Source organism: Calonectris borealis, chromosome 1, assembly GCF_964195595.1.
Source record: "Calonectris borealis chromosome 1, bCalBor7.hap1.2, whole genome shotgun sequence".
NCBI classification, from domain to species: domain Eukaryota; kingdom Metazoa; phylum Chordata; class Aves; order Procellariiformes; family Procellariidae; genus Calonectris; species Calonectris borealis.
Genome location: NC_134312.1, coordinates 147,736,458 through 147,759,663, shown reverse-complemented (window position 1 = coordinate 147,759,663; position 23,206 = coordinate 147,736,458). Strand labels below are relative to the sequence as shown.

The 23,206-nt window shown below is 40.7% G+C and overlaps 1 protein-coding gene across 9 annotated transcripts in view; it reads right to left on the bottom strand.

The window, feature by feature from the left end:
* Window positions 1-3,842: 3,842 nt before the first annotated feature.
* EIF5B (eukaryotic translation initiation factor 5B) overlaps window positions 3,843-23,206 on the bottom strand; it is a 39,516-nt gene continuing 20,152 nt past the window's right edge. For 5 of the 9 annotated variants that reach the window (XM_075135670.1, XM_075135638.1, XM_075135676.1 and 2 more), the window contains 18 exons: window positions 22,879-22,974; window positions 21,588-21,674; window positions 20,076-20,165; window positions 17,919-18,214; window positions 17,203-17,310; window positions 16,943-17,053; window positions 15,942-16,009; window positions 14,657-14,798; window positions 13,082-13,213; window positions 12,247-12,429; window positions 11,956-12,117; window positions 9,343-9,474; window positions 7,929-8,060; window positions 7,745-7,821; window positions 7,460-7,624; window positions 6,354-6,492; window positions 5,588-5,749; window positions 3,843-4,634 (listed from right to left, as the gene is read on the bottom strand). In XM_075135670.1, coding sequence (XP_074991771.1) covers window positions 4,527-4,634; window positions 5,588-5,749; window positions 6,354-6,492; window positions 7,460-7,624; window positions 7,745-7,821; window positions 7,929-8,060; window positions 9,343-9,474; window positions 11,956-12,117; window positions 12,247-12,429; window positions 13,082-13,213; window positions 14,657-14,798; window positions 15,942-16,009; window positions 16,943-17,053; window positions 17,203-17,310; window positions 17,919-18,214; window positions 20,076-20,165; window positions 21,588-21,674; window positions 22,879-22,974 — 2,390 coding nt within the window. In that variant the 3' untranslated portion in view covers window positions 3,843-4,526. The remainder of the gene's footprint in view (window positions 4,635-5,587; window positions 5,750-6,353; window positions 6,493-7,459; window positions 7,625-7,744; window positions 7,822-7,928; window positions 8,061-9,342; window positions 9,475-11,955; window positions 12,118-12,246; window positions 12,430-13,081; window positions 13,214-14,656; window positions 14,799-15,941; window positions 16,010-16,942; window positions 17,054-17,202; window positions 17,311-17,918; window positions 18,215-20,075; window positions 20,166-21,587; window positions 21,675-22,878; window positions 22,975-23,206) is intronic. The other 4 variants (XR_012670717.1, XM_075135653.1, XM_075135661.1 and 1 more) reach the window with 4 other exon arrangements.

Genomic DNA, 23,206 nt, shown 5'->3' with positions numbered 1-23,206 from the left:
TATTTTTGTACTGATTCTATTTTGTGATGCTTCAGTTTGAATATAGCTAACCCCTTTTATTAAAGCCGCAGCTTTGATTCATTTCACAAAGTTTTACACAGTGACCCTGCCTCAACATGCGTAGGAGACTGCTGTATGTTCACCTGGCTGCTTGTTGTTTCTTCTCTACTGACTTCACAGATTTTAAGCCGAGGGAAGAATATTAGCCCATTCTCAGTTTCATCCTTCAAAGACAGAAGCCAGCGTGGCCCAGCCACTCCCAAAGCACACACAGCGTTAGCTGAAGCGTAATTGCTCTCTGAGCTCTGTGTATTCAGGTGTACTGTTACCTCTAGAGATGTGTGCTTGTGGAGGAAAACAAATGGAGATCTGTAAACAGTACCCCAAAGAAGCATTGTCAAGGAGCTAGGCAGTAGCTAACACGGAGCACTGTTGAAGCCTGTATCAGTCCTCTGCGTTGCTCCCACTCGGGATAGAGCCGCGTTCCACTCTTAAAACACCACCGTTCTCCCCAGCCTGTGACATGCGTTTTCTTTATGCAGCGTAACAAAATAGGTTGTAGTGAGTAGTAGTGTAGCAGCAGTGAAATAAATAGCCCTACCTATTTGTGCTAGGGAGGGGTATGCTTGCATCTCTACGGTTTGTGTTTTGGGCAAGTCTGCATTTTCCAGATGTACACCAGCCTTGTATAGTCATATTTGGCCCAATATGGTGAAGCAAGGCTGTTCAGGTGCCTGGGAAGAAAGACGACCACTTGGAAGAAAACCCAGGTGGGAAGAAAAATCTTTCCATTTTCTGGAGAAATGACTGGGGGGGTGGGGGGAACAGAAATCAGAAGTACCCCACATACATAACCCTGGCTGGGTGAGGACCCACCCGACTGTAGAATGGAAAGCTGGAATGCCTACTGGAGCTAGCCCTGGAGCAGGATTTGCACCACCAGCTTAGCTGGAAGCATCTCCACGACCAGAGGGCAGGAGCTGCTGCACTCAGGTTAGCTGCAGCTAACAGTACAGCTAGAGCAGGGAGCGCTCTGCAGCCACTTCACTGGCTGCAGCACAGGTTACAGCAGTGACAGCATTGTTGAGCTTTAAGTTGTGCCCTAGGCTTCCCTTGTAATGCACACGGGGAGAGCTACCAACCTGGCAGCCTTCTACAACAAGGTGATGGATGAGGGAGGGGCAGTAGATGTTGTTTCTCTTGACTTCAGTAAGGCTTTTCATAGTATCTCCTGTAGCATCCTCATAGGCAAGCTGGTGAAGTACGGGCTAGAGACAGGGACGGGGATTGAGAACTACCTGGGGCAGCAGGCCCTGGGCATGGTGATCAACGGCAGAGTCTCCTGTTAGAGGCCAGTCCCAAGTGGTGTAACCCCACAGTCAGTACCAGGTCCAATACCTTCATTAATGACCTGGATGATGGGGCAGAGCACACCCTCAGCAAGTTTGCTGATGACACAAGAGCGGCTGATACAGCAGAGGGCTGTGCTGCATCTAGCGAGACCAACAGGCTGGAGAAACGGGCATGAAGTTCATCATGAAGTTCAATAAGGAGAAGTGCAAAGTTCTGCACCCAGGGAGGAGCCACGCCAGGTACTGGGGCCAACTGGCTAGAAAGCAGCTCTGCAGATAAGGCCCTGTGGGTTGAGCCAGCAATACTCGCTCACAGCAAAGGCCACCAACAGCCTCCCAGGCTGCATGAGGAAGAACATCACCACTATGCTCGGCACTGGTGAGACACACCTGGTCCAGTTCTGGGCTCCTCAGGGCAACACCAACGCAGGGCCACAAAGTTGCTTAAGGGACTGGAGCTTCTCTCATAATACAAGGAGGCACTGAGAGGGCTGGGACTGTTCAGCCTGAAGAAGAGAAGGCCAGGGGGAAGGGGGGAAGAATAAACACCTGATGGGGGAATAAGGAAGACAGACAAACGCTCCTCTGTGGTATCAAGTGAAAGGGCACAAGACAATGGGCACAAACTGGTACAAAACATTCCTTTTAAACACCGCGCCCCCCCGCCCCCCCCCCGAACAGGCTGTCTGCAGGAGTTGTGGATCCTCCATCAGTAGAGGTGCTCAAAACCCAACCATAGTCCTGGGCAACCTGCTCTGACTGTCCATACCCTGAGCACAGGGCGGGGTTTGGACTTGGTGACTGGAACAGGTCCCCTACAACCTCAACCAGTCTGTGGTAAGTCTGATTTTTCCAGCTTAGGTTAGCTGGTTAGATATTGGTCTATATAACTGCATCTATTTGCAGATAGATAAATCTCAGAGAGAGGGGGGGAGAGGGACCTTACCTCAATCAAGTTGTCTAGGTTTCCACTAGTTTCTAGTTTGGGTCTTTCAGAGCCCCTTTAGTTGCTGCTTTTGAAGCTGCCAACTGTTCACGCAGGAATGTGTTTGCTGAAATTCAAGCAAGTATTTTCCCAGTTAGGTTTCAGGTACACAGCTCTGGTTTTGTGACTGCTCCTCAAGACATACTTCAAACTAGCATCTTTTTCTGTAAAAAAAGGACTCAAAGCATTACTTACTTAACTGAGTAAGGCTGTTTGTGATTATATTTTCATTCTCCCTTAGTGAGCCCTGCTTCAAGCCCTTAAATATTACATTCAACAGTTATCTGCTTCCTTAAAGCCTTTTAGTGAAGGTATTTTGTAAGTTCCACAACAGCAACCTGCAACAGCAGCATGATCCTTTCCCCCAAGTTTTTATCTGTAGGAAGCACACCCTTCCACATTCGAGGGAACAATCAAGAATACGTCAAGACCACAATGTTTGACATCTGGGTTCTTAAGTTAAGAACTTCTTTTATTAGTGTAGTTTTCACGATTGCATAGTTTGCAAAAGAAAATTGTAACAATTAAATGCAGTCTCCTCACTGTGATCATTCTATTCTAAACCGCCGACACACCCAGTGATGTGAGTTTGCACCACGCACCAACCATACTGCAAAGGTCCTTTTCACTGGCAAGTTTGAAGTCTAACAAACCAAAAAAATTCTGGTAATTTAAATTCCATTGGCAAAGGAGGCGAGTTATTGCATGTTCCTTTGTAATGGAGTCCACACAATCCCAATTATAAAATTCAGATTTTTCTAACAAAAAAAGTAAATCTCAGTAACAGAAGAAATCTGATCAAACTGCATGTTGCAAGTTAAATTCTTGTAAATATTTTAAATGCTAAAAATCTCAGCTACATGCAAGATCATTATCGATTTTGTTTCGGCTTGTGCTTTTGAAAAGTGTTTAGCTCCTCTCAACATGAGCTGTAAGTTACCAGGAGACTACCTGATGAGAGGTATGTTGAGCTGTCGTCCTAAGCAGGGAACCCGGGGGAAGGAAGGGTAGGAAAACGCTGGGATTACAGACTGGTTAATGTAGTTTATGATGACGAGGAGTCAAACGCCTTCCGAGCTGGTTCAGTCCCATGGTGTCGGATGACTCGACAGCTTTGATGCAGCATCCAAAGTCACTGCTCACTTGCAGACAGGGGCTTTGCAGGTGCTTACCACGACTGAGCAGCAGTTGGAGAAGAGATGCCACATCTAAACTCCTCCCAGCAGAGGGAATTCCTCTGGGAATTGACTTGCTAAACACCTGGCCTGCAACTCCGGTGCTTTGGGAACAGAGTAAGAGACGTGAGACACCGGGATCACCACCACCACGCGCAGTGCACGCTCCACAAGGGGAAGTGAAGCCAGAGGAAGAAACGCCTTTGCTGGAACACGCCTCCGTTGCTCAGCCAAGCACAGCGAGGCAAGGCTCTCCCTGGCACCTCCACGCCTGTCACAGCCCATGAAGTGAAACTTTGTTTATTGAAGCAAACTGTAAAACAAATGGGCTACTATGTCCATCTCCTTTATTTGCGGCTCTGCGTTATAATGATTACAGGTCGACTTTCATGAACTGTACAAGCAGTAAAAGGCGGCCAACTATGCTTTACATCATTGTTTCACACAAAGCAAAATACAGAAATACCCAATTGCCTAATTTTCTATTTAAAAAAATTTCTATAGGCACAAAGCAGAAGAATGTTGGAAAAGAGAGTCAAGGGAAGAGGTATGCATAAATAAAGAAGTACTTCTTACATCAAAAATGTCCCAAGAATCACAAAGTCTGCAGAAGCTTGGTTAATCAAATACTGCAGTACTGATCTCATCAGTATAAAAGTGAAAGAGCTTTAGTTCTGTAATAAAAATTCAATTTATTTTATTTTATTTTGGAGAGAGGGAGGGAAGAAGGGTAGAAGGAAGGTGTAAGAGAAGGAAGGGCAAACTTTAAAACAGCAGCCAGTATTAGGAAGGGCAGTGGGAGAGGTGAACAGGCACATTGGAACCATGGGAACATGTAAATTGACCACTGTCAAACCAGTGTAAATTTCTTGGTTTCTCATGGAAAACATTTTATCCACATATTTTCCTCCCAAACATATATCCAACACTGTCTTCAATATATGACTTTGTTGGTAACTTTTACAACAGGAATAGTGTGTTTATTCCTGCCTCCCCATTGCTGTAAAAAGTTATCTAGATGATTTCAAACACTTTCTTCAGCTCTACTATAAGCTGCCAGTCAGACTTCTGCATTTCGTCCCTGAACCAGTCCTTCAGCGCATCGATGGACTGACGACTGATCTGTAATACACAAGACAAACCCATCAGAACCATACGCACACATATTAACAGAGGCAGCTTTTAGTGCATTGGAAGCAATTAGTCTGACGAAAGGGCATCCGTCTGCACAGCAGGAAAGCTCGTTCTAATCCCAGTTTTGCTACCGACCTGCTGCATGACCCGTCCCATTCGTTTCCTTCCTTTTCTCCTCACACCCCTTACCTGGTCTGAGAGCCTGCAGAAGCACACACAGTCTCGCGCCTTGTGCAGTAAGGCAAGAACCTGTGACCGGAGAGGATCTCCCACTTCCCCCGGGGCCTGCAGCACCAGCACCGCCTCCCAGTCCCCATCGCAGGCCCTGCCTCTCCATCTGAAAAGCCCCTACAGCTACTCGCCCCCCATTTGCGGGTACGTGCCCCAGCGTGCGTGTCTTACGACAACCCGGGGGGGCGTCTTACGACGTGGCAACTAAAGCAGTTGGGGATGTGGAGAGCTGTGGCTTTGCCTCGGACAGCAGAGAACTCAGCAAGGGATCATCTCCTCATCCAAGCCCAGTGTTCCAGAGTCGGAGCGACTGAAGTATTGCTATTTATTGCACAATTTCAAAACTAGGCAAACACAATCATGCTGTAATGCCATGGGGGACTGCTAAGCTGCTCTCAGCACCAGCTACATACAACGGTATGCAAATAGCTTATTTAGCATTTTACCCCCTCAGGTGCAGTAAGCTGCGCAGTATTTTTAGCTGCAGTACATCATTCCTTTGGTCCTCTTGAGGAGCACTACTACAAACCTCAAAACACGGCTACAGAGAAACCTGGCTGAACAATGCCACAGACGAACCATTTCCAGTGTCTGTTCGTCCCTGATGGGAGGTTCCTAGTGTATGTTTTTCAGGCTTCATGCAACATTTCCACTTCACGCAAGCTGCCACTATGTCATAAACCCTCTCCAGAAATACAGATTGCTTTTACCTTACTGACGAGGATATCTGTTGCTTCAAAATGTCGTCCATACATTTTAGGTGATTCACCAGGAATAGGTTCTATTTTAACACATACTTCTTGGCCTTTTTTTGCAACCTCCACTGGTTTATGGTTTATTTCAATACTTGTAACTATTCCAATTTCAACAAACTGTAATACAATGAAGAAGCTGTAATACACATCCACAAAACCTCCGTGCGCACACTCTTCTCTAAATTCCCGTTTATATACACAGACTTGCTCCTATGAAGTACTGCACCAACGGAGCAGCCACCTCAGAACTGGCAAAGCAAAAGATACTGCACTGTAAGCACATCGTACTGAAAAGGACAGCAGCATCAACCCATCCGTAGTTCATCTGGGATATCAACTTGTTATCCCTTAAAATGTCAGGAGTTGACTTCTCCCCCTTACTAGCTACCAAGAAAGACAATTTTGCTCGTTACTTTATATCACAATACAGAAACCGCAGTGGGGGAAGGAGGGAGGCTGACTGGCAGATACCCTCTAGCCATGCTTCTGGCAGGGCCCTGCGGCAGTCAGGAGGCTGTGCCGCGCTAAAGGACTCAACTCTGTTCCAGCAGAGAACAGTAAGATGGCTGATCACCGGGAAAGAGACTTGATCTGACAGTCTGAATCTCATCTGCTACCAAAACTCTGAACGCTGGGGAAAGGCATACAAGCGTTTCCTGGTGCGTTGTCCCAGGAACTACGAGGCAGACCAAACGTCCACCGGGAAGAGGTGCTTACTTACGTTTTTGCTAGGTACACACATGGGAGTCCCCTGCTTCACCTGGCCGGCCTCCACAACCACGCCCATCACTATTGGGTCACGAGAGTTGAAAATGAACTGAGGGAGTATTTTCATCTTGCAAGGAAATACTGCTATATGCCTGGAAGATGACAAAGAAAAGCCATTTTGAAATAGATACTGGAACAGCGCACACAACATTAACAGTTCTGCCTTCTCCCACACTTCTTGGGCATTTATTCTAGGAGTGTCCCTTGGGGAGAAATCAAGCAGGAAAACACTCTTGTCCAATCTTGCTAATTCTAGTCAAGACTTGATCTTCAAGAACTATAGGGAACAGTAATCAAGCATGGCTGGCATGGATTTTATTTTGACTGGCTTGGGCAGTCAACTAAGACCAAGACCAAAGGAACAGTAATGTTACAGTATAATTATAGTCTCAGAAGAGCACAGGAATAGAAATATTATTGCCTCAACCCATCACAGGGACTCCAAAAATTCAAGATTTTTGTTTGTAAAGTGAACGAATTTTTTTAAGTGCTGAGGTATACAAACTCAAATTGGGATCAATATGAAATGACATACACTTTCATTTATTTTGTCTGTCCTTACTTTACTGAGGATCGGCCAATGACACAGATTCCAAAAATTAATTTTGGGTCCCTATAAATTCTTAAATGATTGCATATTCATGTTACTGCAGTCAGAACTAAGCCCTGTACACTGAAATTGCATGAATACGAAACAATAGAATCCAAATCCCTTTAGTTTTTTTTTCTCTGCAAGACTAACCCATCTGTCACAAACTAGAAACAAAAGCCAAGTATACAAAGCAAACGCTAATAAGAACGGTCCATATTACATGATAAGATTTAGCTAAATCTTATAACGGCTTCACAACTCTCACCCTACTAAGCCTAATCCAAGATGTAAACAATTAGACTGGAGTTACTGTCCTATCCTCTTCCTCCTTTCCTTCCTTCCCATCAGAGCTACGTGCTAAATTATATATATGGAAACAAGAAGTTAAATGCAATTTCATTTATAATAAAACAATTAAGAGACACTGTTACTTGGGAAGCATCCAGAACAGGATTGCTGTTACTTACTTGAATTCCTCTTGTTTCTGTTTTTTGTAGTCTTGTCTATATTTTGTGAAGGCATCAAATAAATGATAAATTATTTCAGCACTAAAAATTCGAACTCCTAAACTATCAGCCATTTCCTGTGCATCACGTTCAATCCTCACATCGAATGCCAGAATGACTGCATATCTGTAAGTAAAAATAAGTCAAACAGTGCACTAGACAGACCATAGAACCGGAGCTAAGGAGGGGCCTTCCTGAAACACCACCGCACATTTATCAGCATAGTAAAGCAAAGCAGTTACTTACTGTGGGTCATGCTCCAACATAACTGATGCCTTCATAACGTCTTTTTTATGGACAGGACCTATGTTAATTCCTGAATACTGTTGAAGAGGAAAGCCACACAAATCAGTCACTACTCTTTCTGAGTCAAAAGGAAACAGTTATCAAAACATAGAAACAACATCAGGTACAGCACAGAAGTACTTACTGGCACTTCTGATGTTTTAAGAAATTCAAGTAATGCTTCTAAAGAGCCTAAAGTAGAAGCCTGGACATAAACACCTTTCTCTTCTAATTTGATTGCATTCAGTGTTTGCTTCAGTTCATGTATTAGTTCATCCTTCAGAAAAAAAAAGAAGAAAAAAGCACGTTTTAATTCTATTGCTATTATGCCGTAGGGTACAAAGTCTTTCTGTTCACGAGCTGCTGGAAGTATGCGACAGCCATACTGATAGGTACCAACTTACAGACTTGCAGTAAGTTGCAGCCCTGTGATATATTGCTGCTTCCTTCTGGCATTGGAAAAGTCTGAACTGAACTAGACTTGAGGATTTTGCAAGAAGGTGATCATGTAACACAAAGCAGATGCCTATCTTGGGAGCTAGTAACATGTCTCTGCGGACTACACATTGCTCTCCCCAGCACTGTAAGTTTCTACTGGCAAGGCTGAGTGAACACACCCCACAGCGCGTGGCAGCATCTTTGGTTGCCTAACTGAGGATCAACGATAAAAGCAGACACTCCTAAAACCGTGAGCTGGAAAGGATTCTGAACGCTCTTTAGGCCTAGGCACAAAACAGAGGATACAAGAGCAGCAAGGCCATTTTGCTGCTTTCAGAGAAGTTAAAAAAAAACATTTAAGAGCCCATGCCTTTTAAACCCACTCAGTCTTTTCCTCTGCCAATGGGTGTTGCCATTTACTTTAAGCCCTCACATATCTACTACTACTAGTACGCTTTACATATGTACTCATATGTACCCAGAAATAAGGTCTGTATTTGGAGGACCTGAAAGATTAACCTCCCTTTAGAGGCAAAGATAAGTAGACAGAAGGCTAAAGTAAAACTATGGTTAAAAGTAAACGATCAACAGGTGAGTGTCCTTTTTAAACTAACTTTCTGACTTTGGAGCATCTCATCTCAGTTTTGGTTTTAAGATAGCTACGTTCTTTCCTCTGCCATTTTTAAAGTGTAAGTCACAAAAGAAATTTACTACAGAAGTCTTAAATCAGCTTTGCAATTATGATAGTTTGAAGAACTCCACTAGCAGATATTTGCCTAATATAATTTAATTGAAATATATGCATAATTACTAAAAATACCAAATCAGTAATTAACATATAGTCAAACTATGCCGTGATATTTGTTTTCAAACCTTATTCTACCAGCAGAGACACTCCAGCAAAATATCAGGGAAAAGCTAAGGGTCAAGATACTGAAAACATCACCACGCTCATGCTTCACATGGACACAAAGCTACAGCGTATTATTGTAACGGTTTTTAAAAAACAACCAAACAAAGCTACCTGCGTACTGAGCTCTCAACATTTGAATGAGCTTCATCACCAGAGAACTCAGTTACCCCTCAGTTTAAGTGTCTTATTTCAACATTAGCCATCTCACCTTGAGGACTGGGACTTCATCTTCTTTATAAGCTACAAGCAATGGCAAACCAGCCAAAGTTTTTTCCAAATCTTTCCCAAGAATCTTCACACCTTGAGCAGCAACGACCTCTTTGTGCTTTTCATACTGGTTCTGAAAAGGAGAATACACAATAGCAAAGAGTTCATGTAGAAGCTATGCAGCAACACAAAGTAGTGCTGAGCAGCTAAAGAACTTGCCACCAGCAAGCACAGCAGAGAGCATGACAGTGAAGTCCAGCAGTAAAGCTCTCGTCTTTCATCAGTGATTTTCTCTACTTCACATTCCTGGCATGCATGTTTCAGTTTGCATGCTCCTTTCCCATCAGATACCTTCCCAACGCTGCCCACCCCCCACCAAGGAAGGCAGGGCAGGGAGAATCGTCTAAAAACAGAGAAGATGGCCAAAAAGGAATATATACTAGAAAAGAGTAAGCAGTGATAGGCAGCTGCCCACTACAAAACAAAAAAAACCCGCAAATTCAGCCCCATAGGGAATTAAGGGGAAGATGGTGACAGCTCAACTAAAACACTAAAGCTTAGCTGACACAGCCCAAGACTCTGTGCAGGAAGAGCTGCCTCATTCTGCCCCTGGAGGCCTCCCATCCAGCCTTCTCGTGTACATAGTTCCATGCTCGATTTCCCAGGCGATCCTCCCCACCCAGGGGAACCTCGAAGATCTCTCTCCACTCAGGGCATGGCTCTAAGGCATCACAGAAGCAGTTATTTCTGAAGACCTTTAAATCAACGTTGGAGGGATTTTCTGGTTTGTTTCTTCATTTCCTTTGTTTACGAGACGTCCCATCCTTTTCTTGAAACTGCAAGGCAGCTTCCTTCCTCAGTAAGCACCTTGTTCCTGCAAGCCTCTATTCTTTAGCCCTCCACCCCAAAATCTGGGTCTTATTTCAAGGATGACAATTCCCCATGGACAGACTGAATTGAAATGTATCCTTATTGCCTGCTTCAAACAAAAAAAAACAAAAAAAAACAAAACACAGCTCCCCTTGGTCCACTTCCCCAGCTAAAGGTTCCCAAATCTAGTGTTCTCCATCTTGGTGCTGGTAGCCTATACTCCCATCTCCCACCGAAGTGCAGAAACTCATCTGAAGATCTTGTTGATGGGAACCTGTGGTCTGTTACGTTGCTATTCAGTCCCACAAACAAACTTCAGTCTCATAAGAGTTTCACACACCAGTTTAACTTCTGCTTTAAATAAAGGGAAGCAAACAGACAGAAATGCTTTCAATTCATTCCTCATAGTGCCAGAATATATTCAACAGCTTCCAACAAAGCAGAGAACATAACCTAAGCATAAATGTCAATTTTCCTTTTGCCACTCTCTAGCCATTATCAAGTTATTACTAGAGAACTGTGCTCCAGAGCAGGAAGCCTGACTTAGATTCTCCAAGGCAACTGGCTTACCCCACAGGTGTATTAGACTGCCGTACACACAAGTGGAAAGAGTAACTCTTGTCTTCCTATTCAAAGCAGGCCAAGAAGCTCTTGCTCAGATTCCACCTCAACATCAATACTGCATCCTTCAGCACCTCTGAGGCCACAGTGGTCTCACAACAGAGGATCACCGTGGCAGAGAGAGAACACCAACGTCAACCCAGGCCCCAGCAACTATTAGTACTACTTTACAAGACTATCTAAGTTTAGGGAAGGAACTAGATTAAACACTAAGGACTACAGTGGCCTGCAGAGACACAGCTCTCCAACGAAATGAAGCACACCACAATTGTTATGGCCTTAGATTAGGACCCTGACACTAGTTTTCCACGTCTAAACAAAACCTTTAAGGGCTGTCCTATTACATTCACCTAGGTTATCTGATTGGGTTTTTTTGCCTTAAGCAAAATCAGTGCAGACACTTATTCTTTCCCTTTTGAACAGGAAAAATCAGAGCAGCTCTTTTCATCATCTTTGATTTGTATGTATTAATATTAATGTATGTACTAATTTATGTATTTATAGCCTTTAGTTTCTGTGGCTCTCCTCCTCCTTGGAGGAAAGGCAATTGGAAATTATTGGAAAGCAATACAGGCAGGATCTCAAATTCAGTGTCTCTCCCCAGCCTATGAAGACTAGGGCAGCAAACCTCCAACAACTCTTGAAAATGACAAAAGGCTGCGGATTCTGCAGAGGTCCTGGTCATTGCCACTCACCAACTGCTCCTAGAAACTCACTTGTTCACTCTTCTCAAATCTAAGTGTATAGGATTTTTGTTGTAAAAAACACTTTTACTAATAATATATACTTTAACTCAGAAGTCACTGTACTAGTACACTCCGATTTTCATTGAGATGGGTATCTCCCTCTCACACATAGCCACATGCTTGAATGCCTTATTAAAGCATACACATCTTAATCCTCGCTGCAAGGCAACTCCTTGATCCTTTTCTTTGCCACTGTTATAACAGACACACCGATAGGTACATACAAGTACTAGATGTGCACTGTCTTCCCCTGTAAGTCATCCTTAGATACTGTGAATATAACTGCACTCAACTGCATTCTCATTTTTTATAAAACTTGATTTTTTTTCTGGTTCTAAATCTTCTCTAAATGTCAATAAACTAACCAGTTTCCATACCTTAACTCGTAGCTCCTTCATAGGAGGAGGTAGCAGCAGACCTCTAATCTGAGTTACTATAGGACCTTCTACCCCAGGAACAATAATGGTGTCTCCTTCTTTCAGGCGTCCATTAATCAAAATAACATCTATAGTAGTGCCCATGCCTGGTAGTGCTTTAACCTGTATGAAAGGAAAAAAAAAAGTTACTCCCTACTTAAGCACTTCAAACACACCTTTTTTAATCAGGAAAAAGGGGGCAGGGAAAGGAGAAATTTCAAGATGAATTTCAGAGAACAGCTGCTGAATTACCTCCATGACTTGAGCTCTCAGCTCCTGACATTCAGCTAGTCTCTTGGTCAGCATAGTTTGCGTTAGCTCAACGAGAAGAGCTATCAGACTTCCCATGCCATCCCCTGTGTGAGCAGAGGTAGGTACAAGAGAAACAAAAGTGCGGGGATCCTTATTCTCATAAAACAAGGCAGCGTTCAAGCCCTGGAATCAGGATTAATAGTTACATAGGGAAAAACATACATTCACATCAGTATTAACAGTAACATTCAACCCCAGTCAATTAGAATTGCGTTTTTTAAATCCCAATTTTAAAAAAAACATTGTTACTGACAGTATGCTGTGGATCATGAAGCCTCAACCCACACTTGGAAGCAGTATGGGATAACTCTACAAAGCTAATTACCACATCTAGCTTCTAGACAGCATTGTATGTCGCCAACAGAAGTTCCCAGAACTGATGTGATTCATGCCCTGCCAGCATCCAAGGGAACAAGAGACAGATGGGATTCTCTCAGGCGATTCCCAAAGACAGAAAGAATAGGGACAGAAAACTTAATCTGCTATGCATGACTCCATTGACCACGCACAGCAATTAGCTGCTACTTTTCTCCAAAGCACTCTAGCACTCTAAGGATGGAGCCGTTAAAAGAGATTAATTTAGCAACAACAAAGTTTGGTTTGTGCGAGGTAAACACCAACGAGTGAGAAGAGATGCAGCAGTTTTCTTGATATTCCAAGTTGTTTTGTGGAAAGAAAAAAAAACCAAAACAAAAAACCCCAAACACAAACCACACCACCCACCATCTTTACTATCACTTTTGTTAACCAAAGAACCTTGAATATCCCAGCCTACCTGTTTCGCAAATTCCACTATGATAGCTTTTGCACGTTCTTCAAATTCATCTTTCGTATTCTTTTTCTGCTTCTTTAAGGTCACAGCTACATCTGTATCTGGACTTTTTTTCCAGTCATATAACCTATCAATCTTGAAAAGACAGTAATATGCCATTTTATGCAGCTTACTAAAAGGCATCTTTATGCATATGCCACATCACCTGTCAGAAATACTTTACCAGCCAACATAGTTAGCCATCTATTTCCTCCAGTAATCAAATTAAATCTTTTCATTTGCTTTAGCTGCTATATTTATCTCTGTTATGTATTTACCCAATGTCAGACAGTGTTTCATGATAGCAATACTAGTTCAGGTTTTAAAAATTCAAGCTGTATTAATCTAGGTTCATACGGGAAAAGTTTATATACATTAATTACATCAAGTTTAAGGTAAAACATTCAGGAGAAAGAGAGCCATATATAGCTTCACATACACAAAAAAAGAAGGTGGTTTTTTTTTTTCCTGAAAAGAGACTGTTCTAGTTTTACAAAGAACTTTTAAAACTTACTGGTGAATTTGGACCCTTTCTCATGTTGCTACACAGAAGGGATCAAAAGACAACTGCATACTTCAGAAATACTTCCCTAAGTAAGTTTTCAAAGCACGATGGACTTAGTCCAAGCAACTGTTACGTTTGCTGTACAAATCAAAACTACATCTTTAGAAAGTGGATTATAACCTGGTCCAATGATAGAACTATAACCTGAAATGCAAGAATTTTTGGCTATTTAATCTCAGGCTCACTGTAGACCTTAACACCTCTTCACCCAATAGTCTTTTTAAAAAAGCAGCTGTTTTCAGCAATGAGATAGTGGCCGCCTCAGTTCCAATCACCTCTAATCCTAATGCTCATTTCATTTTTTAAAGTATACTGCAATTTTTACACTGCACATGAATACCCTTTTATAAATTCTCTGTCGGCATGTCAGATAGCATTCAAAGTCATTGGACGCAAGCAATTGCCTCATTATAATTCATATAAATCATCACAAAGAGCCAGCGTAATTTCTCATGCACAGGATTTCTAAAAACAAGGCTGAAAATAACTGGCTTTACCATCTAATATTGCAGAGCCTGAAATACTTCCCACCGATGATCAACATTATTGTTCCATGAGCTTAAAAGCCAGCTTGTCTTCAAGTCAAACTAACAAGTATCAGTAGCTAAAATAAAGTAAGACTTCTCAACATGAAGCTTGCCTTTCAATTTTATAGAAAATGCACACAAATCCAGATAAGTAGGTGCAAGAAAAAGTACAACTTCCAGAAGCGTGAACCGTATACGGAAGTTACATAAGGTAAAAAAAAAACTTATCAGAAAGGACTCCGAGAAGAACTGATAGATTGTTCTGCAAAGCTCCTGTAAAGCCACTGGGGTATCAAGGACATGAAAACTGCAACAGAGGATCTAAGAACCACTGCTTCAGACTTTACACAAACAATTCAAGTTCATGGAAGAAAACAGAAAATTGTCAGATGCCAAATACACTATTAGAGTAGAAAAACACACTATTAGAGTGAAAAGCTAACTTACCTTGTTGAGAGCTACTATAAAGGGGCATTTCTTTGATTTCAACAGATTTATTGATTCAATTGTCTGTGGCTCCAAACCATGCATGATGTCAACTACAAGTATAGCAATATCACAAAGTGAGCTTCCTCTATTTCTTAGATTGCTGTGGCATTAAAAAAGGAAAAAAAAAAAAAATCAGTCGTAGCAACAGAACTTTAATAAAGACACCAAATACAATGTCAAACTTACATTGACCAACAAAAAGCTAAAGCTGATCAAGCCGTTACTTTTCCCTCAAAAATGTAAACTATATCAAAAAAAATATTCAAATCACACTGTGTAAATTCCATTAGCAGAATATATTAGAGTATGTGTAAGCAAAAATAAGAAACTATTATTCTGCCAAGAGTTCTCCTATTATTACATATTTTCACAAGTTAAGATGTGTTCTGATTTTTTCTGAGTGAGAATTGAGACGGTTACAGTGAAACACAGGAGTGCAAAATCTGAACAAGACTGTTTATTATACAGTACTACATAAACACTAGGATTATAAAACATCTTTGGTGCCAAACAAAACCTGGCTAGAAGATGAAGAGCTGTAAATGATATGATGCCAATGAACTGATCAGAACATTACCAAGTACCCTAAGACATGGCATTTCAATGCTTGCAGAGGTTTATCTTTAAGAATGTCACATCAAAGTCTTAACCCTTCTGTTCAGAGATTTCACCCAAGCACTATCTCAGTGAGTAGTTATGCATACCATGTTTTAAACTTAAAAGTTGGCTTGCCTGCATGCCACTGGTGTTCCTAGACAGCATATGGTCTCTGCTAAGACTCAGCTGACTTGTGCAATTGGTAACTACTTCTTATGAACTCAGTTACCTTAACTGGGACACTATGAACTGGAGGCTAGGACAGAAGTTTTAATTTTTCATAGCAGAGTTCTTAGGTCACCTGAAATCCTCACCTTTTCTTCTCCAGCTAGATTCCTGCTTCCGTCTTTCCTCTTACACTAACTATTAAGAAAAAAGTTATTTACATGCTTTTTCAGATATTCATGGCTCAATTGGCATGAAGACAGAAAATTAATCAGATATAAAAGGCCAGCAATTAACCAGATATAAAAAGCACCTGCAAACTAAGTAAATCCACTTATTCCTCTACGTTAGGTTGTTCGGGTTTTTTTTAAAGTGTGAAGAAACACAGTGGATTAGGCAAAGACTTAGCACTTTGTTAAAAATATATCCAGACGCTTTAGCCATCACTTCTGGGAAGTACTATATTGTGAGAAAACATTACCTGAAAGACTCATGTCCTGGAGTGTCGATTATCAGCATGCCCGGAATTTTTATGTTCTCTCTGTCAAACTAACATTTCAAAATATTAGCCATCTTAAAGATAACACAAGAAGGGGAGGGGGGGGAAAACAACACCTAAGAACTGGCAGCATTAGTGACAGCCTTCACTTCAAAAATCCAGATACATATTTTAAAAAAGGCCAGCATCCTCCATAAACCAAATCAGTCAAAGCTCATTTTGATATAAAAAAAAAAAAAGATGCAGCACATTCCCCTAGGTATCAAGTGGCCATAAGCTCAGCTACAATTTGTAAGACAAGGCAGCCTACAGAGGAAAAAATAGTTCAGGCTAGTGAGATTTATCATCCTTGCCTTGAACATTTCCTCTTCTCCATTGACTTTACATTTTTAGTAAATTGAGTAAAATCTTGGAAAAAGCCATCACTACCAAGGTTTTTCAGCTGCTGCCACAAGCAAAATAAGATATAGTATCCAAAACAAGCAATACGGAATAGGATATAATATCCAAAACAATACAGAACTGTTACTATATCTATAACACAATAAAATTCACCCAGGAATTGGCCCAAATTCAGCACACACAGTAAAAAGGTAAGTTTTTAACAGAATGTACTCAATAAGTTTCAAAATTCTCAATTTACAATCAAAATATTGACAAATAAGCAGTTCACGTATATATGTGTACTGTCCAGAACAGAGTAAGCAGTATTTGTGTATTTTTCTGAAGAAGTGGCAATACATTAACTGAAACCAAATGTATCAACTAAAATGAAAAATGAGACACCCTCCCCTTTGGGGGGGGGGAGGGGGGGGGCGGGGAAGGGGCAGGCGGTGGTGAGGGTAGGAATTAAAAAACAATCAACCCCAATATTAGAGATGGGGGGAAAAGTACATCTGCCCATGTCAGGAAATCTCACAAGGCCTTAACTAGTTTACATTTCATATTTTTTAAAAAACAGTCTTTGAAGTGCTATAACTTACGTTTTTCACCATCTTAGTTTGCTCATTAATAGCTTCAAGGGGAACATTAGTCGCACCAATCTGCTGAGTGATACCACCAGCTTCACTGTCCTGCACATGAGTATGGCGGAGCTAAAGACAAAAAAAAAGACCAGAAATACTTACATGTAAGAGACTAAAGTCATCTCTTTGAGTACACTTTAATTCTTTCTATTTTCAACCAAAAAAAACACATGCATAAACAAGATGCACAAGCAGTGCCTTCACATTCCACATCTTACCTTATCTAAAATTTTGGTCTTCCCTGTGTCTACATGCCCCAGGACACAGATAACTGGTGCTCTGAGCTTTTCAGTGTTCATATTTTTGCTGTTTTCAGCTCGTCGCTTCTATGTGAAAGACACATAAAATCGGTAAGTCTAAACCAAAAACCACAGCTCACCTCTTGACTTGATTACATACATACATAAAACAGAGTTAACTGAGAGACTTAAATTTTCAAGGCAATTCAAGGTCTGTCATCCCTCTTTTGGCAAATCAAAAATTTACAATTAACAGTTAAGTTCTTGTTTGTTTGTTTTTGGTTACAGTCTAGTAGGCTAAGTTATTATATCCACTAACATGTAGCTTTGTTGATGGTGCATTCTGAAGAAGCATCGTGGGTAAGGAAACAGAGGACATTAGCAGCCATAAAAGTACTGAACAGTTTAGAACATTTTTTAAAACTCTGAAATATCTATCTGTAAAGCATAAAAGCCTCTTTCTCCAGGAGGGGGAACGACACTGAAGTGCACATTCTTTGTGATCAAGTTGTCTAAAATCAAATACTTCAGCTTCAGGCAAAAACAGGTCTTTTTTCTTAATTAACCCAATTTCTGGACCTGCCTAAATATTAGTCATGAGACAGCCACCATTTTGACAAACATGAACTGAAGATTAAGTTGTTTCTTATACAACACAAGAGTCCAACTGTTCAAATAAAGCTGTATCTCAATACCTCAATTCTCCGTTTAGCTTTGTCATAAGCACGCTCTTCCTTAGTGCGGTCATCATCAGAGTCGTACTCAGAATCAGAGCTAATTTCCTTGCTGGGCTTTTTTTCCATAGATTGTTTTCCAATAGCTTGAGAGTCTGCCTCTCTCTCATCTGAAGTCTTTTCATCCTCATCTTCACTCCCTTCACTATCTTCAGATTCTTCACTCTCTTCTTCCTCTTCCTCCTCCTCATCTTCCTCCTCCTCTTCCTCATCCACTTCATTTTGTTCTTTGACTTCGATGTGGACAGGTTTGCTCTCTGTCAAAAAACCAATATCTGAAGTAAAAATTCTCTATTAAATTCACAGTTGTGGGGGAGAGGGCAACAAAAAACCAAAGACTACTATAGAAGACGGAGGACTGAGAGTAGGTTCCATTCAAGAACCGCTAGTCAAGATCATTTTTCAACTTTCAATATAAAAAAGCGTTTCATGTTCAGAGCTGCTGACTTGTGTTTAGAATCTGTGCAAGCAGAGTGAGTTTGGGGTGGGGGGAGGAATGATATTATCAGCGCACTTATGCTTGACATCATTTGCAAATATTCATATAAAGTGACATTCTTTAAAGCTGTGTGCATTTCATAAAGGAATGAATGCACTAACACCTTTAAACAGAAAGCCAAAATACTCCAAATTCAACACAATATGGATCCTGTGTATTACTGACCAGGAATGCACACTTAAGCAGAAGTAACAATCAGAACAAATGGTCTCTTCTACACCTTTAGAAGTCTTATCTTAAGGTTTTTCTAGACTGTTCAGAGAAGATTAATATTTTTTCAGAGGAATTCTTCAGTAAACAAATGAAAAGAACCATCAAAAAGTAATGTCTTTGTTTGAAAGCTTCCCGTTTATCATACTTGTGAAGTCATAAGAGACAAGCTAATGAACACTTTAAAGCCATGCATTATCTTCCTTACAGAGCTGCTAGGAGGCTCACTGCTCTTAGATATTAGTTATGTTTTCTTGCTACGCTGAAAGTCCATCAGCTTAGTAATACACTCAATCTAATTCCTAGGAAGGCTCTTTTTCTGGATCACATTGGCAGATCCTTCAAATCCAAGCAGCAAGAAGTGGGATGTGACATTCTCCCTAGGACAGTGGCGACAGATTAAAACAGACTTTCAAGAAGGTGAGCAGCCCTTAGTACTCCACGTAGAACAGTCCAGCACCGCAGGAACACACACTTGTTGCAAAATTAAATCCATACTGCTGTACACATATGTACATAAAGCATTACACTTGAAAGGACAGGTGCCGGAAGTATAGGGCTGAGCAAGTCAAAAAATACTTGATGAATAGTCTTTGATCTTAAGAAACAATGAAGACACATCATGGAAGCGCTACGAACAGTAATCAACTCCTGTTCAGGAAGGTTCGCAGCAATACAGCTTTCTCCACCACTGGAAGAAAACACCTGAGAAGTTATCCCTGCATTCTGGTGCAGCTCTAACTTCCCCATAAACTGTGGACCACAGACAGAATATGGGCTTTGGCATATATGCGTAGGAGTATGAATGTTCTGGCGATTCTTCCCTTTCTTCCATACCTGCCTCTCAAAGAAGCAGATGAGAGAAGGTATCTAGAACCTACTATAATGCATGCATACTAACCTTCATACTGTCTTTGAGAACTCCCCCACTTCTTTGAGAACTTGTCTCAAAGGTACTCTCCTAGATGTCGCCAAATTTGTGTAGTAAAACTGTTATGGCTTTGAAATGCTTGCTAGAGAAATACAGTACCAGGTAAAAGGTTTCCCTAAACCTCCAGAGGTGGTTAAGCACATATTAAGAGGAGAGGATTTTTACTCCCATGAGTAAAAATCATTTTCATTTCCCATGAAAATGAACAAAAAATTCCAACTCATTTATTTTAGGTGATAACTGCACATTGAGTATTTCCAAAGGGTCTTCTCGGGAGGGCAGTATTTGTGCAGTTTCTGAATGCTCTGCCTTTGAGAAGAGGATCTTGTATCTATTTATCATCACCCTTGCCTCCCAATTTATTTAATGGGGCAGGGAGAGAATCTAAACACAATATTGTTTTCTACAGAAACAAAACACTCAGCCCGAAGAAACCTCTTAATCAGAAAAAGCACCCGTTTGGTATTTACATGCCCACCTTTCTCTCCATCTTCATCACTAACCATAGCTTCCCAGTCATCCAAACCCGCATCTTCCGTTTCTTCTTCTTCCTCCTTTTCTTCTGAAACTAAGAAATCCACCATTAAAGGAAAAGAAGGAAACAGCCCAGCAACATACAACATTTTTACATGCCCCTTCCTTTGACATATTGACAACTGCAACTTACAAGTTTGCTGCTACCATAATTCTACCAAATTATCTCCATGTTCCCTAAACAGAAAATGTTGCATACTTAAGAAATAATTTTCAGTTCTCTCCACAAAAATCTTACAATGCTAGCATCTTTGCCTAGCAAAACATATTTTTGGAAGACACAGCTAAAATACTCATCTAGTTCCTGTCTGCATATCATGCAAGTGCATAATGCATGCCACACAAATCTCTACCACCACCACATTCCTTGAAAGGAGCTGCCCAGTTAGCCACGTGTAACAAAGTGAGAGAGAAACAAGAAAACAAGTTGGGCTACAGTATTAAATTTAATTAGTGGGAAAATAACAAATTCTTTATAAAAAGTGCTATTTTAGGACTCCAGGTGCCTTAACATAATTATACCATGGATTCCAGAAGCATTAAATACATTCATTCCAGCAGGAATTCAGTCAGATATATGATATATGCAGCTCTTAACAGACAAATGGAAAAAATGCAAGCTTTTAACCCTCTCCAAAAGAGGCATTAAACAATATATATGTTGCAGCACATGGAGTGTCATGAAATTTCAGCTCTTTGAAATGAAGTGTAAGTTCCAGACTGCTAGAATATTAACTGGGAACTAATGTTCTGCCAGTGAGCTCTTCTTTTTTATGGCAATGGAATTGCTCCTTCAAGAGATAAGTCAAGCTAGAATTAAAGTACACATTCAACTTTGTTTTCAAAAAGCTGGAAATTTTGTCAGTATTTGTCTGATTTAAGAATAAGGGTAAAAACTGAAACAGTCTCCTTGCTGAGGACAAAGTCCAGTACAATGCCAAAACAAGTACTGTGTGTAGGCAAAAATGAGGGCAACAATCACTTGCTATGCTGATACTTGGTTTCACAAGCTAACCCATATCCACTGCATTCAGCACTTGTGAAAGCAAAACATTTGGAATCAAGAATACAATCACTGTGAATATTGCAGTATCAATACTAGAAGCAGCATATTTCCTCCCTACCCCCACCTAACCACTGACAAAACAGCCTTTTAGAAAGCAAATGAAAAGAGCTCATCATAAGGCACTGAATGTGCTTAATTTGAGATAGTTGCCTAAGCCAATCGAACACTGGAGTTCACCCAGAATAAGGGACCTTTACAGTCTCATTCTGAAGCTTCATGCCTTTTTATTCCACAAAATTCCATCAGTTCCTCCCTTAGGAAAAGAAAAAAATAGCAACTATCTCAAGAAAGGATGGCCACTCGGCCCCCATCCAGCAAGGGGAGACCTAGCATGCAGTACTGCCACACAGCCTTATTATGTGTTTTAAGTTTATTAGCGTTACTACTAACCTGGCTCTACTGGAAGAGGAGTCTCTTCTTTTACTGGTGTTTCCAGTTCTACAGCATCTTCAGCTGGGGAAGTTACCTCCACACTTTCTGAAATTGCAAGAAAGCAAATTGGTTGCTACATTCTTCCAAAGTGCAAACCAACTTAGTTAGACATACAGCTTCACATTTAAGTTCTATTTTTAAGTTGTGCTGTTACAAGTAAACGAAATCTGAATTTATTTAATACCAAACTAACTAAACTCCTACTTACGGAGCTAAAACAGAAGTTAGAGCATGTGGCTTATCTGAAAAACATTTGGCTTTCTAAGCAGTTAAACAGATTTATGTGACAGGTCAGTTATTGGCCAAGAGGATTACCATTGCTTTTGAACATTAAAACTCACTTTTTTAAAAGACAAGAAAAAATAAAGCAATAGTAATGAACTACCCATTCTTGCTCTACTGTTCCATATTAAAAAAAAAAAAAAAAAATCACTGATACAATTCAGAGATAAGCACTGTTCTCAATTCTTTACACACACTTCTTCTTAAGTGGTAAGTAGCCACATAACTCTCATGTTGAATGTAAAAAAAAAACAAAACCACAAAACAAAAACCAGCTAAATAACAAAAAACACTGATGCAAGGGGGTTTTGTTTTGTTTAAACTAAGGAATAGTCTTGAGAAAAGCCACAGTAATATCCCCACAGGAAAACCACGAAGCACAAAAGTAAAAAATTCTGACACATTCACTCTATGTCAGTCTAAGTAGTGCAATAAATTCTAGTCCAAAAATGCAAGCTCTCTGAACTACTCATGGCCTGGAAACTGAAAACTATTTTTATATACAAGAAAACAAACAAACAAAAAAATTTTCTCCAACTTAAAAGAAAAGTACTAAAACTAGGATCAATCCCCTTCCATCCTGGGACATGAACTTAGACTTAATTACAAGTCACTACTACTTACACTACATTGTATTTAACCTACAACTGCACACAGAGCATTCAATGTCACATTCGTAAAAGGCCTTTACATTCTGTACATCTCCAACATTTAGATATTCTAAAGAAAATAGCCAGGTTAGGAAAAAAATAGCAGTCAAGTATATTGTAAAACAAAGGATTAAGTGAGCAGTCTTCAAAACAACTTTAGGATCCTAATACATCAGCACTTGCATGTGAGGGTAAGGGTGTCAAAAAAACCGCACAGGCACCCTGAAGTGCAATGAGTTTAGGATTAGCTGATTTATTCCACAAACACTTCCGGAAATGTGACTAATCCATTAAGTATCCCTATATGCAAACCACACCTTCTTTATTTTCCAGCTGCTGCTGCTTCTTTTTTTTTTTGTCTTCATATATTGGCCTCTTCTTTGGCACAGAGTCTTTGGATGGCACTTCAACACCTGCAGAAAAAGAAATTGTTAGAAAGAAAATCCAGGTGATTAATTACTAAACATAAGCTTTGGTTTAAATGACAACATGTTTTCAGAATTGCAAGGTGGAGGAAGGAAGAGAGTGGAAAGTAGGTTCAATGCATATTTTATCTTTTTAAAAAGTCTGATTTTCAAAAGCTGCAAAACTTGAGCAAAGTATAGTTCTTCAGATACTCTGAATGCTCTCAAAAAGAAGTTGGAT